This window comes from Kickxella alabastrina, assembly GCF_025024165.1.
Source record: "Kickxella alabastrina strain RSA 675 chromosome Unknown BX661scaffold_10, whole genome shotgun sequence".
In the NCBI taxonomy this organism is placed as follows: Eukaryota; Fungi; Kickxellomycota; class Kickxellomycetes; order Kickxellales; family Kickxellaceae; genus Kickxella; species Kickxella alabastrina.
In genome coordinates, this window is record NW_026251481.1 from 168,503 (window position 1) to 184,983 (window position 16,481).

Here is a 16,481-nt window from a genome sequence, read left to right on the forward strand (position 1 = left end):
AAAAATGTTTAGTATTTATTCAGTTTTTTCTTCCCGGAATCTGGCTTTTCACTTCCGCAGTCTCATTTTGATCGAGCTGGCTGGTATTTCTGGGTTTGTTGGGTTTTCTGGTTTAATCGGCTTGGCCGGTTTGACTGGCAAAACATCTACCTTGGCCTTGCGCTTGGACGCCGCAAGTTCCTTCTTCACCGCTGCAGCAGACGACTCTGCAGTATCCAAGTCGCCCGAAAACAGCATTCCCTGAGCCCACCCGGCAAACGGGCCAAACAGGGCAATAATCAGCTGCTGCGCAGCCTCATAAGCCTTTGTGCTCGGCGCCTTCTGCCCCGTCACCAACTGCTTCGCCAACTCACGCACCAGCTCAACTTTATCCTCCGGCGGCACCAACCGCCGCGATTGCTCCGCTCCAATTCCATCCTGCACGTTGGCAATCCGCGGCACGTATCTGCGCAAAGCAACCTGCCAAATATGCGTATCAACAGGTACGGCGCCGGGTTTATCCAGGGCCATTAGGCAAACACAGTCGGCAACCTTGGGCCCCACCCCGCTTAGCTGCAGTAGTGCCTTGCGTGCCTCCTCCAATGATTTGTCTCTTAACCCAAGCAAGAATATCTCCGGGCACTCATGTGAGTCACAGAGTAAGGCCACGGTTTTGGCGTAGTATTTGGCACGATACCCGAACCCGAGCTCCTTCAAAGTGCCCTCGATATCCACACACCGAGCGATATCTTTGACCTCTGGGAATGTGTAAAAAATGCCCTTATTGGTCTCAATCGGCGTACCGAAACGCGCGCAGAATTTGTTCACAAGCATGGTGATCCGCTTAATGTTATTATTTGACGAAGCGATGAAGGCAAAAAGGGTTTCCACAACGGGTTGCCGCAGGGTGCGGACGCCCTCCTGGGCTTTGCGCAATTTGGCGAAATCCGGGTCCACAATGGTCCATGTGTCGCAGAGGGTTTCCAGGCTGATGTGGAGCTGGAGGTAGTCTCGAAGAGATGATTCAACATGGGAGTGGTCGGTAGGGGCGGTTTTGAGGTGGCCGAGGGTGCGGAAGAGGATTGTGGTTGGGGTTTGCTTGAGATCTATGGCGTGGCCGAAGAGCGCGCAGGTCCATTCGCTGGGCCCGGTTGATTGCCAACGAAAGGCTTGGCCACATGTTAGCGTGGGGTCTAGCCGCAGCTCACTGGGCTTGATCTTTAAATCGGTCCAAGCAGGCATTGGAAATGGAGGGGGAGGAAGGATATGGAAAGGTGTAAAATAATGAACAATAATATGTAGATATTTTGAGATATTGGAAAAGTTATTTGACTGCGGCAAATAAAAAAGATTGAATTTTTTTCTCAAGAACTACAGGCGATTTTCCGTTTAAAACAATACGAATTATGGACTGCTTGAATATTTTGGGTGTGCATCGACTATCACTTTTTACCTGTAAAAAACAAGTGGTTTCTTGCTTTAAACGGTTATTTGTTTCATTTAAAAAACATTTGCGATTGTTAGAAATTGATCTGTTTTAGCTGCCAAATAAATGTTTTTGTTGGTAAAAAAAACTATTAGCCGAGCACATCAACCCATTCCACAAAATGTTTACTTTTAAATATATATTATCCCAAGCTCTAGACATTATATGACACTGACACTGCCATTGCTGACACTGTTGCTAGACCGATCAAACTCACGTATTGGACGAATGGAGAATAGCCCATATTATGCGGTCCAAATGTTTACAAAATGGATCAACCTGTTCAAGAACCCCCCCCCTTATTATCAAAAGTTTTGTTTCGCATAACCAACTAAAAAAATATATAATATACATATTCATTTTATATTTCAATGATGGGCATTCACGAAAGGTAGATACTAGCGGAATAACACTCCCGAGCGGGTTCGATTCGTTGGACAAGTATGCGAGCGAGCTGGACAATGCCTACCAGCAGTACGGGTATCTCGCCAGGATGCACATTGTGGACTTTTTTGTCTCCGACCATTGGAGCAGCCTGCCACAAGAATGGCAAGAGTACTTTGATGCCGACGATTTTGAAATTGCCAGCCTGATCAATATGGCATCAACGGGCACCCTGAAAGCCACATGCCCTGATTTCCTACGTACCTATGTCAACAAATGTTCGCTCTGCAATTCCCCCGCGAAAAAGTCGACCTGCATTCCAAATCAAGCCAAACCGAGGAAGAGAAGCAGCAGATTCTAAAGTACTTTCTTGAAGGAATGAGCCCCAAGAAGCAAGCCGAGGTGACTGAGCTTTCCCAACTCATTAACGATGTGGCCAAGGCATCGAGCTGCCAGCGGATTACAGATGTTGGTGCTGGGCAAGGATACTTGACGCGCGTTCTGGCCTATGCGAGCGGCAACAGCGGGGCGGAGCTGTTGGCGCTGGACCACGATTGGAAACAAGCACGTGGTGCAGAAAAATACCAAGAGCGCATACTCAAACGACTCAAGGGACCCCGTGCTCGCGCCGATGGGTATCAGTGGGACGATACCCTGGCGAAACGAATTGTGCACGACGTGCAGGCCATTGATATGCAAAGCACGGTGCTCTGGAGGCCGTCGCAAAGGGCGGTATCCCAGGCAGCAACTATATGGTGTGCGGCTTGCACGCGTGCGGTGATCTATCGAGCGCGGTGCTAAAGACGTTTGCGGAGAGCGATTTGGCTGCTGTGGTTTTGGTGCCATGCTGCTATAACCATATTACCGAGAACTCGATGTGCACGGCGCGGTGTCTGGTAAACAACTTAATCAGTCGAGCATTGCGCGCAGCCTGGATTCCCATTGTCGACGAAGTTTCCTAATGTTGTCTTTGGCACTAATGCGCTAAAGGCAGCATGCCAAGCTGCTCCGCGCTGGGAGCATGATTTTGAGGGGACTATGGAGGCGTTCAAGCGCAACTATTTCCGCGCCATGTTGCACGTAAGTTTTAAAATTATAGTGCTGATGTTGTTACTTTGCACCGTTTTTTCTTATTAACAAAGGCTAACTCTGTTGGCATTTATTGCCATTTAACCACTTTTATGCTCTCGTTTATTTATAGTATCTCATGGTATCGATCGGAGGCCTGTCAACAGACGACAAGTTCCCAGTTATCGGCAGCATAACCAACACACTCATGGAGAATGCCCGACAGCGCATAGTAGGCCGCCTTGACGACAATGCTGTCGATGCCACCGATGACAACATTGAGTTTGCAGTGTATGTGGAAGCAGCGCTCGAGAACATCAACTACACGTGGCGCCCGACAATCGCACAATGTATCGATTGCTGCAGCCAAATAAGACATGGGCTGAAGCGGATGGCCGCCGTGTGGGCGCTTCGGTCGATGATCGGCGCGCTCATCGAGAGCATATTGGTGGTTGACCGCGCTGCTTATCTCGGTGAGAACTGTGGTGCTGGCGGCAGCGTGCGTGCGTTTGCGTTGTTTGATCCTGTTACGTCGCCACGCAATGTTGTTTTTGTTGCTCAGCGCAAGAAATAATTGGGATGTGGGGTGTGGTTTTTTTTGTTGGTTCCGCGATACGTATAACCCGAGATTTGTTTGACATGTAGAAAAGTGGTGACAGCAGAAGAGGGTGGGGAGGAGGGAGGGGGGCAAGCCATTTTTTTCACATGATGTTGGGGGAGGAGGGATAATGCCAACGACGAATTTACAATTATATTTGACAGCTGTATTAACAAAAAAAAACATAAAAATTCAGGTGGAGATGACACTACACTGTTTACTTTCTCATGGCCTATCCACGCTTGTCTAATTTAGCCATTGATTTATCCGAATCGCTGTGAGCTTTAGAAGTTGGCATTCACTGTGCACAAGTTGTGTATGATATGATATCACTCTTAAAGTCATTGTGACACACAAAAGCAAGCAAGGGTCTAAGAAAAAATCCAATGATTGATCACCATCGCTCAAAAGCTTTACATTCAGTATTTTCAAAAAACGCAAACCCCAAAACCCCCAAAAAAAAACTCGCATTGTCGAATATCAAAAAGATCAAGTTATTGTTCCCTCCTCCAATATTCGCTGCAACTACCAACTTGTTAATTGGTAATAAAAAAGAGTACTTTTTTGCATTATATTTTTAGCTCTTCCCTGTTTTAAAGTGCGCGAGTTCTTTGGCAAAAAACAATGTCGTATTGATGCATGTGCGCATGTACTGAAATATTAACATCGAAAAATACAAAGCAGTTCATTAAAATTGGGGGTGGAGGGGAGGGGTGCATTGCATTATGTTCAATAAAAGTTGCTATCGAAAGTTGTATTTCTCTTTTTTTCTTATGCTTCTGCTGAATGGCTGACCTTGTCTGCTCGTCTTTCATCTCTGCTTTTTTTAAACATTTTTTATTCATTATTAATTTTTATATTTTTATTATTTGACTGTATTATTAACCAGCTGTATATTTTTTAGATAATCTCTTTTGCTTTTAATCTCTTCGTGACCGCCACTGCATCCTTTGATTTCCGCAGGCTTTTCGGCCATTTTTTAATTACAAATACAACGTGCTTTAGGCTCTGATACATTGACCGACGCGCACACACAAAAAAAAAACAGAAACTCGGCCGATTAAAAATACAGATTATTTATTATTTGTTCTCAGAAGTCTGCCGTAATTTTTTTATAAAGATCCGAAAGAGCCGGCTGCTATCTTTAGTTTATATCCAGTAGCCTCGCACGCGTAGACTAGCATTTACACACCTCTATTTGAAGCACGGGCACGTCTTTTTATTATTTTTTCATTCAAACTTCCCCTATAAATAGCGCGAATGCAAACCACGCACTGCGGAGTATAAAACAGCACCTCGGTAACAGTGAGGCTTCTTCTGGAAACAACATTTCCTTTTTTGTTCTTTTGGCAGTTTTATTTCTGCTCCCGCTCGCTGAATACTACTAGTTTCAGTGCCAGTCTCAGTGTCGGTTGCAGTTGCAGTTGTGGTTGCAGTTGTTTTTATTTCGTCACAGCAGCTGATCGCAGAAAAAATTTTCTTCAGAAAAACAATATTACTATACGCACAAAAAAAGGTATGTTTCGGCACCAGCTGCATTCCCAATGCACGCGCACATTGTCATCATATTCATTTTCATTTCCATTGACACGAAAAAAACTTGAAAAATAGCGCAATATATGCAACGCTTAATTTTGCGCTTCCAATTTGCAACAGCTCTTGCACTTTGCTTTACATGTCAACATTAACACGACATGCTGCAAAGACGAAAAGAAACTAAATCATCGCACTTTGTCCGACTGTCAAATGCAAGTCAACGTTTTTTTTTGGGAAATTTTGATCGCATGTTGCGCTCTAATTTTTCTATTTAGTATTCCCCCTTCCATTTTCCAATATTTTTTTAACTTTTTATTTATATTCTCGCTATTCATCTGTCGCTAATTAATTGCTTTTTTCTTTATTGTTTGCTTTGAGCTCTGGTGTTTTCTCTCTTTCTCTCTTTTTATCTGTCTAACATTATCCTTCCTCGCTCTTCTTCACTCTCGCACTCCGCCCACCTCCTTGATCCAGCAGACCAAAGAAAACATTAAGATGAACAGCGGTTTTGCAACAGAGGAATACACGTTCAGCGGCCGCGCACCAAGCCTGGCGCCGGCCGTTGACATAACTTTTTCCAAGCCGTCAGCCACGTTTAAGGGCTCGAAAACCGGTCTCCGATTCCGAAAGCTTAAAGGTAAAGACCGACATGTCGTTTCTCCTGCTTGCTCGCATAGAGGCAGTGCGCAGATATCCCGATATACGCCCATTGTTTTGTTTCTTTTTTGCTCCGCCAAAAAGCGGGACCGTTCCTCTCCTCCCCGGTCCACAGCCTAATTAAAAATTAGGTTCACAAATAATGGTCTGCTACTGTACTTTTCTGCCCTTGTTTCCCTCCCCCTGTTTGTGGCGGCAGTGGCAGTGGCAGTGGCTGTTGCTGTGGTGGTGATATTGCTAATGCTGGCCCAATTCTCTTTTCCAGGCATGGCGAGAAAAATTTTTCTCTCTCCCACCTCTCCTCTCTGCTGCCGCCCTATCTTTCCTTTTTGTTTGCCGTGACGCATCTGAAACACCAACAGCAGGCAAAACGAACACACAAAAAACAGGTGTCACCAAACGGAAGCGATGGCGGATCATCTGTGTTCAGGGCGAGCCATTGAGGGTTTTTTTGGCCCATTGCCCCCCCCCTTTTTGATGTGCAGTCCCCGCCAAGTCGAGTTCTCTTTCGTGCTCTAGCAGTCAATCTCCAAAGAGTACGGAAATTCAAGTTGCGTCAATGTCGAGACCTGCGCAACCAGTTTTGCTCCCGACAACGCAAAGCAGAGACCCTATTCCCAATCCCAATTCGAATTCCAATCCCACGCTCCCCTGCCTCTCAACCATATCGTTGCTTGCCACTATCATCAGAAAGTTGATTCTGCTCTTTGTCCCCTTCTCCCGCATGTATGTCTGTTTGTTCTCGCTACGCACTGCGCGCATGGTTGTGCATGGCACCGTCTGTCTATACCGCATATTTCTGCGAGCAAGCTTGCTGCACTTGCGTAATCGTCATTACCTCTGAAAGGGGGGTCGCTGATATCCACAGGAGGGATGGTAATGTCTTGCCCGGCATGCATTTTGCAGCACTGCTCGATTTTGCTGGCATTGTGGTGTGGATAATAGAGTATGGAAATGTATGTGCAGTTCTAGCATTGAGGAAAAAAAAAAGAGCAAGGGAAGAGGTTATCTTGCCACAGAGCGCCATTTTTTAGTCTCCGACCTTTGTTTACTCGTCCCCCCTCCTTGTCGCTGCGCGCCTTGTTGCTGTCTCGGCGCTAACTTTGGGAGCAAATAAAACGTATTGGCAGCGCGCTGTAACCGCAACTTCAGCTTAGCACTTTTTTGTTTGCACTTTCCGCTCCTCACCGGTTTTTTTGTTTGGCTGTTGGGCGTGCGTGCGGCTCGCTCAATGGTCCGTTTTTAGTATAGCAAAGCAAAGCAAAATTTCAAGCAGCGCACGCATGAAAGCAAAAGCAAAAGCAAAAGCAAAAAAAAGCTGGGATCTTGAATTCTGATGTTGACGAAATATTGACCAATATTGGGTTGTTGCTCCTTTTTTCTCATCTAATTTATTGCGCTTCCGTGTCGGTCCTTGGCGGATCTACCTCTTTCGAGAGCAGCTAGTTCCAATTTCCAAACCTGATGTCGTTTTTTTTTGCTCAACAAAATTGGCCTACTATTACGCTTTCCTGTCGCTTCTTGCTAATTTTGTTTTGCAGCGCTCATTTTTGACCGATTGCAAATCCCGCGCCCGAATTCGCAGCCAGAATTTTTTCCATCGCTTAGCCCTTTTGTTGTTGTTTTCGTTTTGTTCTTTCTTTGTTTCTCTGCTTGCTCTGTGTTGGCCTGCCATAGTGTTTGTTATTGTGTGGCGGGCATTTCGCCTTTCTGACCGCCTTTCTGGCGCTCCATCCTCTGTTGCCTCCTTTTTTATTAGCGGGCAGGAGGAAGCAGCCTCATTTTTATTTATTTTTCTTAATATCGCAAGCGGCATTTTTGTCCCTTGTTCTTGTTTCGCGCCTTTCTTTGCCTTTGTCCGATTAGCAAACATCCCAATTGCCCAAAAAGCGCACGCTTTAATTGCTGCAAAGTGAAGCTTGATGCCAGCTCGAAAATTTTGTATTTTGTATTTTGTATTTTCTACTTCTTTCATGCTTTAATTTAGCTCTTATTTTTTTCTTCAACCAGTCGTTTTCGTTTCTGATTAGAGAGACGAAAACAAAAAATATCATCTTTTTCTTCTCCACACCACTATACTCTTTATTTCCACCCTGTAATCCAAACTTGCTCGCCCAGCTTACTGATACATTTTTTTGCTCTTCTATTTTTCTGCTTTACACATTATTCTCTTCCTATTCGCTCTCCTCTTGCCCTGTCCTGTCGCTCTTGGTCTCCGTATCTCTCTGTCTTGGTTCGCGAACAACGTCACGCCCAACCAACACCCCTTACCACGCCCATATATACATATACACACACCCCATCCCCATTTTGCATGCCGTGCAACTGGCTTGTAGAGCGGGGTCAGGCACTCTTGTCGCGCTCGAACAGCACCAGCAGCCGCAAGGCTGCGCGCCCGAACAGGATACTGTCGTCGCAAAACGACTCTGGCGCCACCGCACTGCCGTCGCATGATGATGCCGTGGAGTCGCGGTCGACCGCCATCCGCTCAAACTCTATCGCAGTCAACCCCAATAAGGGAGCGACCGATTTCCGCGTGCGTAGTATGAGGAATGCAGCCGCTAGCGCCAGCGTTGCCAATGCTAACGGCGCAGCGCCCTCGTCGAACAGCAACTCGCCGCTCGGCCGCCGCCAGTCGGTGGACGAGGCCATGAACGCAGCGTCACTGTCCATCCCGTCGCGCCGCACGTCCAAGCTTGTGCGCAATCCACGCAACATCCGTCACACACGCCACAACACCAACAGTCTTTTCACGCAGAGCATGGATATTGACCGGGCGCAAATCCCCGACGCCCACTCGCAGCGGCGGCAGTCAGGCCTTTTCAGGCAGCTCTTTGCCTGCTGCACGCCTGTATCGCTGTTCAGGCGCAGCACGTCCTATGGAAGCGTGCGGAACGAATCTCAGCAGCAGGAACACAGCTCGTCGTCGCAGTACGAGCACCAGCACCAGCAGCAGAGCTCCGTTGTCGACGAGGACTATGCCCGCGACCACATGGAGCACGGTCATCTCCAGAGGCCCGGTGCCTTGAGCCACAGCCGCCTAAGTGCCACCAATACGGCCGTTGGTGCCGAGTCACAGGATGGTCACTCAGTCGTGCACTCAAAGATGTCTACTACGCCCGAGTATGCGGCGAGAGCCACCGGTGGCGGTGCTGTTGCTGCGGATGAGGCTGGCGAGAGCGACTGGCTTATGTCCCGCCCCGACGCCGAGGTGCCGAGTGCGTTCCCCAGGCCAGTTGCTTATGCGGCCAGCCATGAGGACTACTCCAGCCCCGGCTCTGGCTTCGGCGGTGTTGCGCCCCGCCACAACTCGGCCGTGGCGGTTGGCAATGGTGCGTCTGCCGATATGCATGATGCCGCCTCGCAGCCATTGGCCGTGGCGCAGACCAGCGACCTCGGCGCGTACAACACTACATATTCGGACCTTGACACTGAGGCAGGCGTGAGCTCACTCGGCAACTCTGCCTACCGCACAGCACCAACGTCAGTCGGCGGATACACCAGCTCGTCTGCTGGTGGCCTGCGCGACAATATTGCATCTGCAAACGACAGGAACTCGTACCACGTCAGCTACCCAGTCGATGTCGAGCTTGGCCATGGTGTGCCCAGCGAGACGCCGGCAAACACATTCACCAAGTTGTATCTTGATGACGAGGCCTACGAGCACGTGCCGCGGAAGATCACACTGGAGACCAGTTCGGCGGATCCCGAGAGCATTGCCGACGATGACTACGAAACTGATGACGATAATGAGCTGCGCGCCGAGATTACGTCGCCTCCGGGCAACGTCGCCACCGTGTCTTCCGAGCGTCTGGTCACGCACGTAGTTAGCCAGCACTTGCTGCCTCCGCTTGCATTCGAGCTTTCAGGTAGGAAGTGCTTGGTTCTTGATCTCGACGAGACGCTTGTGCACAGCTCTTTCCGTGAAGTTGAGCACCCTGATTTCATTGTGCCTGTTGTTCTTGACGGACAGGAGCACAGCGTTTATGTGGTCAAGCGTCCTGGTGTCGATGAGTTTATGCGCGTGATGGGCCAGTACTACGAGATTGTCGTGTTCACCGCCTCGCTGTCAATGGTAAGTTTTCAATGTGCCTTTTCATGTTTTCATATTTTTTCTGCATGCCCAGCAACTAGGGGATCCACTTGTTTGTTGCCCGGCATATTAACAATGTCTATTTTCCCTCTTCTTTGGGTTACTGCGATATAACTGCACTATACCGGAAGCGCATCAAGCCCCTCTTGCACTTGTTTTCTTTTCTGCTTATTCGCTTGTTTGTATGTGCTAGGATCCCAAGTAGTGGCACCTTTTGTTGTTTTTCTTGTTGTTCTTCCTGTGACTCTCCTTCTGTGAGCTTTATTTATGAGTTTGAATCGCTCTGCCATTTTTCACAGAAGCAAACCTGCATCGACAGCCATATTATTCTTGACCACGCACAAAGCACCTGAACTAACAATACCGCAAATGAGCCACTCGCCATAATGTTTTTTTGCAACATCTTTTATTTTATTGTAGTACGCTGACCCAGTACTGGACCTGCTTGACAAATATAGCGTGGTACACCACAGGCTGTTCCGCGAGTCATGCAACCTGTTCAACGGAAACTACGTCAAGGATCTGTCGCGGTTAGGGCGCAACATCGCTGACTCGATCATCATTGACAACTCACCGGCGAGCTATGCGTTCCATAACAACAATGCCATTGGCATCAGCACATGGTTGAACGATCCAATGGACACTGAACTGCGCGATTTGATCCCGTTCTTGATTGATTTGACAGAGGTCGATGACGTCGCAGCGGTCCTGAGTCTGACGCACAACCATGCCTCGTTTGGAATGGAGTAACTATCCCTCCCTTTCTTCTCCCTATGTGGGGAGTGGTAGAGTAGGGGGAAGGGTATGGCTCCCTGGTGCTTTTTGAGGTATCTTGGTGCTCAGGGCTGGCTGGCCAGCATCTACTTTCAATGGAGAGAGGGTCCGTTTTTCTTCTTTTTCCGATGGGGGTTGGCGGCGAATGTAGAAACTGCAAAAAAACATGTTACAACCGTATGCGCATTGGCTCCCCTTACACACACACATATTCACCTTTCTTGCACAACACCATTCAATTACTACACCCGCTAATATTCACTAAAGCATCACCATGCCAAGCGAAGCAACATTCTAATACACACGCACACATATACTTTTCGCACCAACATATATCAGCTTATCCCCTCCTATTTTCTTACCCACACCTTACCCATCCTTAACCCAGCTTTTCTTTTTTATATTCTGTTATGTGTTTTTTATTACCCCTTTTTCTTGCTTTTTTCTACACATTTTGATATGTATCACTTGTTAGATTTTTTCTCTACTTTTTTTTCCTTTCTTTACTTCAAGCTTCACCTCTTGTCCCCCACCTACCTTGCCAAACCACACCCCCCTTTCTTTTCTTTTTTTGTTACTTTTTTTAATGCATTAAAATGTTATAGACTATTGAAAATGTATTTTAGAATTTCCAGACATTTATAGCGAAAGTCCAAATTTTTAAGCGGGAGATTTTAAACCTCCGTTTTCCACGCAAAAATATATCGTCAGAGTCGGCTGAGGCTGAGTCCACAGCGATGCTCAAGCCTAAGCACAACCACAAGCCCAAGCGTGTGCGCAATAACCCATCTTCCCTGCTTCTTCTCTTGAAAAGAAGCAGCGAACTGGATAATATCGTCAACTATAGTGGTCTATTGCCACTAGTTTCTAAATATTTATCTGGGGGAAGGATGTCGGTTTATAGTATATTTGTAGCCCCATTATTTTCTTATATAGTGTAGACATGTGTTGTTAAAAACTATCAACAAAATAAACAGGGAATGTAAAGAAAACAACATATTTAAATGTTGAATATTGATGTGTTCAAATATTAAAAAAATATTTAAAAAAAATCACAACAACGACTTTGCAAAGGATGACATCTTATTGCTGTTGTTATTTGACTCCTTTTTCTTTGTGGCCTCTGTCCAAAAACGAATATGTTCCGAAACATCAACACCCGACAAACCACCACCAGTACTATCCACCGCACGCAAATCATCCACAACTGACAATACCGGTGTCTGCTTTAAAGTGCGCATCAAGTCCAAAACACTCGCAGCCAAACGAACATACATAGCGCTATTTTCCGAGTCATTCTGTGCCTGCGATACCAGAAACCTTAACGCAGTCATGTTGAACTCGAGTGTTGCGTGATTCAGCAGGTGCGGCGAGCGATCAGTGGAAGTACGCCATGCAGTGAATATGCGGAGTCCGGAGTTACAGCTTTTGGGATTTTCGAGTGTCAATAATTGACAGAGATTGAGTGTTTCTGTCAGCAAAATGTACAGTGGCGAGGCCAGTTCGTCTTCCGATACCGACGACGGCTGTCGGCTGTTGGCAGAGGCGGGGGTGGTGGTGGTAGCTGCAGGGGTGGTGATGGTAGCTGCAGCGATACTGCAGCCCAAGGATGCCCATGATTCAGCAGCGTCCAGCATTGTATTATCCAGATACAGTGATTTGGTTCCGTGGGATGACACAATATCGTGAATCGCAGCAGCCAGACATTGCACTGAGGCAGTTGGGCTGAGGATACCGGCCCAATACCACCTGCTAACAAAAGCATGTACCCCGCTTGCTGACTCCATACGTGTCAACAAGGCGATATACTGGGTAACACAGGATACAATAGGCAATGTGGATTCATTGGTCAACCCGCTACGAGGTGCCCAACCAACTTTCGCCAGTGATCTGTCACCCTTGATACCAAGGATATGTATCAAATACGGGTCGTCGCGGCGGTGCCGTTCCTCGAGCCAGTCGATGAGATTTTGTGACTTTTCTAGACGACTTTTCAGCGACGCGCCAAACAGGGGGGTTGTTGCGGCAGCGAATGCCGAGCGACAGAGTGATGCGGATATGGGCATGTCTTGGATATCTATGAGCTTGTTAAGCGCACCAAGGATGCTCTCATTGGCCATAGTGCGTTCCGATGGAAGGCGCAGTAGGTGGCCGATGCATGCGCCAAAAGTCAGAATGGTGGCACTGGCCTGGCGTTTGTGCAGCTCGGCTTCGGGTAGCGTCGCTGTAGTGCCCTCAGATTCTGCCCCCGTCACCGTTGTAAACAGGGTTTCCCTACCAGAACCAAAACTAGTGCCGCGCACCAGGACCAGGTTGCCCGCAGCTGCCAAATCAAGGAACGTACAAATGGCCTTGGGATTAGCCTCGTCCGCGATAAATCTGGACATTACTATGATATCGTCCTGTGTGAGCGCCAGCGGAATGGTAGCGAAATGCGTCTTTACAAAGTCTGCAAACTCAATCACAGACTCCGAGGCCACTCGCACGGTGCCTGGTGAAATTGTCGAGTGGCTGTTTTTATGCGCAAATATATGAGTGATATTGCGCAGCCACTGGACCACTAGTCGCTGGCGCAGGTCGTGTTGGCTGATCAATGAGGGTTCGACGACAGCGTAGCGCCGGGCAAACTTGCTCCATGACAGGGCCAGGCGGAGTTTCCAAGAAAGCCGTAGTCTTTGTGATTTGTGAGCAGAAGAGGAGGAAGCTGCCGAGATAACCTCGTTGATCTCCATCATGGCCTCATCCGAAGGCGAAGCGGGGAATGCACGGCGCAGGATGCGGCGGGCCTCGGAGTCGATTTCCTCCGAAAGTGGCTCAGCATTAATATCGTCCACGGGTTTTCCGGGCGAATCAGACATACTGGAGAGCAACGGGGTAGTTAAGGAACCCATTATGGAATGCCGAAGCACCAGGCGTACACACGCGGCGGCCGCCAGCAATGCCGCGGCGGAAGCCAGGATCTTAGGCACTAAAGGAAGGCCGGCCAAAACAACACTGTTGCCGATCCACGCCCACTTGGCTACCAGAACACCCATTGCTGTATATGACCCGTACTCGAGCACCTTGATCAACCGCCGTGTGCGTCTCTCCCTGCGCACGGCGTCCTCGACAATCCCTGTGACTGTGTGGAAATCCAATCGGCGCAAAATAACATCCGCGGGATCTTCTACATCCAAAGTGGCCCTGAGCAGGGGTGTGTTCTTAGCAACCCTGTCACCGTTGAACCGCAACAGGGCCAGCTGCTGTGCAGCATATGCGTGCATGGAGGGCCGCCTCCACTGCGTGGAAATCCTCGAAAAGGCGCGTTGAGTGATATCGGGTCGGCCCAAAGTAGCATAGAGCTCGAGATATTTGACAAACAAGGCAGGGTTAAAGCTAGTTTTGTTGCGCTGTAGAATATGATGGGCAAGGTGGTCGGCGATATGACAGATACGGCGGATATCTTGGGTTTCAGAGACTGTGCCGCTGGCTACCCATTGGCAGCATTGGGTCATTATTTGGGTTCCTTGCTGCTCCTGTGCCGATGTGGTCCAGGTTTCGGTGCTTAGCTTAGTGGCTTGGTCGATGAGTGTGTCTATTTGCTTTTGGATGCTCGGTTTGGGAGTTGCCGGAGAGTGGAAATGCTGGTGAGTTTTGTGCTGATGCTGATGCTGCTGTTGCCATCGAGCTGGACGTAGGGCGAGGTTGGTGAGGGATTTGGGCGTGGTCAGCAGAAGCAGGCTGCGTGTGCGGGGATTCAAAAACAGCAGCTGCGACATTTGAAGAGTTGAATTAAATAAAATAAAATAATAAAAGTGAAGGACAGAAAAGCAAGAAAAAATGAATACTGTAAGGATACAACACGACTGATTTGATCCGATCAGCATTCAAGCCTGGGACCAGGGTTTCAATTTTTCTATTAATGGTGCTGCGCACACATCCGCTGCGATATGTAAAAAAATTAAACGAATTGCAATTTTTTTCTCTCACAAAACCATTTTTTTTAAATATTTATTATTCGAATTTCATTCATCAAAATGTACGCGAAAATAGAGCGGTTACTGTCGCAGGTCGAAAGCGAAAGCGGCCATGGCATACTAGGCAAGAAGCGCACACCAAGTGCATTCCGCAGCCCAAACATAACCACTGGCATACCACCCCTAGACGACGCACTCAAGGAGCACACAGCCAACATCACACAGGAGGAGCAACATCCACGGCCACCATTATTTGAGCTTCTAGGAGCATCAGGCAGCGGCAAAACACAAATGCTCTACCGAATCTGCGTATCCACCGCAATGCCACGGTCAGCCAAGCTTTCCAACGGCACGACTGTTGATCTACAGGGCCATTCGGCGCACGTTCTTCTGGTGGACATTGACGGCAAAATGTCAATGGATATCCTGGCGCATCAAATACGCGAACGCGCACGGGAATTAATAGAAAAAAACAAGGGGCTGGAATTCAACAATAGTGAGGAGGAAGAGGAGGAGCGGGTGGTGGAAGAGGCTCTAGGCCGTATTCGCGTTTTCACACCCGAGTCGACACACTCCCTGGTGGCCACACTAGCGCTGCTCCCGCGGTACGCGCAGGATATAGATGCCCCTTTGGTGCTTCTTGTAGATGGGCTTGGGGCGAACTTTTGGCTGGATAAGCGAACGAGCGACCATATGTGGTTGAAGATCAAGCGCGCAACGCCGTGGTTTAGACTCCAACAGGTGATGGTGGATACGCTACAGCAGGTACATCTTGCCCTGGGGTGTCTCTGTGTGGTAACCAGTGGGTTGTTTTTGAGGAGCACTGAGGGGTCGGGGTTGGTTAGGATGGCGTCACAAGAATCCGCATCTTCGGCGAGTCAGGGGAGCCAGCAGGCTGCTGGTGGCGGTGGGCAGCAGGGTGCAAGGAGCATTGAGGTTGGACAATGTGTTTACCGCGACCATATGATTCCGAGGTGGAAAAGTGCTGTTACTGGGTCGTTTGTGCTCGAGAGTATGCCGGGAGCTGGGCACGGCGGGATGGTGGATTGTCCGGTCACGAAGATTACGCTGATGAATGTTGGTGGTCAACAGAACCAGAATCAGCAACAGGCTTTGGGTAATCCGTTGCAAAAGTATACGATGTATGTAGGGACCCGCGCGGAATGTCAGAAAAACGCGTGCTGATTGGGCCAATGTAATGGAATGAAGTGGGCCAAGCCACACTTTGATATGTAGACATGCAATTTGGGAATAGTGTAAATAATTTTTTCGTTTGTTTATTTTACAAGTGGCGGCAAATGAAGCTGGGAGTGGCTGAGGGAAAGAATAGAGTGACTGTTTATTTGTTTTTAATTATTGTATTTGGTTTGCGTGACGATAAACAGAGGATACTCTGACGTAGTGTGAGATTTTGTGAGATTGAGTGTGTCTCCCACGCAAACGGCACTGTGCACTTAATTGGGAAATTTTTTTATAAAAAAAAATTCTATCGTGGTGTTTTGACATTGAGGGATTCGCAGAACTAATTGGACCAAACGAGTTGTATTCAGTCTCGAAGTTGGTTGGTCCTAAATTTATTTTACAACAATAATGTGTTGGCGTGTATTTAGAGGACGAGGGGGTGAAGGAGATATGTTTCTTTTTTAAAAGTGATTGTCTCTCCGAACGCGATTTCAATTGTTCTATCAGTCCCAGCAGCAAGGTTTTTTGTCAAGTAGAGTGCTTACACACAAGAAAGAAAGAAAGAAAGAAAGAAAGAAAGAAAGAGAAAAGTTTGGTCTTCTCCGAGCTGAGAATTGGGCCTTTTCATTTTCTCACTGCGTCTGGTTCAGGCACTGTGTTTCCCTCAAAACCAAGTGCATTTTTTGTTGTGAAAGTAGCACAATTGATTATAGTGAGCGTACAGTACGTGTTGGTTCCTGCTCACAAAAGGTATCAAAACCACATCCT

The 16,481-nt window shown here is 47.9% G+C and overlaps 5 protein-coding genes across 5 annotated transcripts; 3 read left to right on the top strand and 2 right to left on the bottom strand.

The window, feature by feature from the left end:
- Nucleotides 1-48: 48 nt before the first annotated feature.
- BX661DRAFT_143094 (DNA glycosylase) lies at nucleotides 49-1,221 on the bottom strand (the record flags this gene model as incomplete). The annotated part of the gene is made up of 2 exons (XM_051532983.1): nucleotides 49-339; nucleotides 442-1,221. The coding sequence occupies 2 exons, from the start codon at nucleotides 1,219-1,221 to the stop codon at nucleotides 49-51; spliced, it is 1,071 nt and encodes a 356-aa protein (XP_051391855.1).
- Nucleotides 1,222-1,734: 513 nt separating this feature from the next.
- BX661DRAFT_181891 (methyltransferase domain-containing protein) lies at nucleotides 1,735-3,707 on the top strand (the record flags this gene model as incomplete). Its single annotated transcript, XM_051535837.1, has 6 exons — nucleotides 1,735-1,746; nucleotides 1,857-2,127; nucleotides 2,157-2,527; nucleotides 2,551-2,740; nucleotides 2,763-2,929; nucleotides 3,051-3,707. The coding sequence occupies 6 exons, from the start codon at nucleotides 1,735-1,737 to the stop codon at nucleotides 3,489-3,491; spliced, it is 1,452 nt and encodes a 483-aa protein (XP_051391856.1). The 3' UTR covers nucleotides 3,492-3,707.
- Nucleotides 3,708-9,534: 5,827 nt separating this feature from the next.
- Nucleotides 9,535-10,512, top strand: BX661DRAFT_138118 (HAD-like domain-containing protein; the record flags this gene model as incomplete). Its single annotated transcript, XM_051532710.1, has 2 exons — nucleotides 9,535-9,783; nucleotides 10,222-10,512. Coding segments are annotated over 2 exons (540 nt in total), but the record flags the coding sequence as incomplete, so codon positions are not given.
- Nucleotides 10,513-11,596: 1,084 nt separating this feature from the next.
- BX661DRAFT_181902 (uncharacterized protein) lies at nucleotides 11,597-14,364 on the bottom strand. The gene has a single exon (XM_051535838.1). The coding sequence runs from the start codon at nucleotides 14,331-14,333 to the stop codon at nucleotides 11,628-11,630; it is 2,706 nt and encodes a 901-aa protein (XP_051391858.1). The 5' UTR covers nucleotides 14,334-14,364; the 3' UTR covers nucleotides 11,597-11,627.
- A 227-nt stretch (nucleotides 14,365-14,591) lies between these two features.
- On the top strand, nucleotides 14,592-15,716 carry BX661DRAFT_198137 (uncharacterized protein; the record flags this gene model as incomplete). Its single annotated transcript, XM_051538199.1, has 1 exon — nucleotides 14,592-15,716. One exon carries the CDS (start codon nucleotides 14,592-14,594, stop codon nucleotides 15,714-15,716), a length of 1,125 nt encoding a protein of 374 aa, XP_051391859.1.
- Between the last annotated feature and the right edge of the window lie 765 nt (nucleotides 15,717-16,481).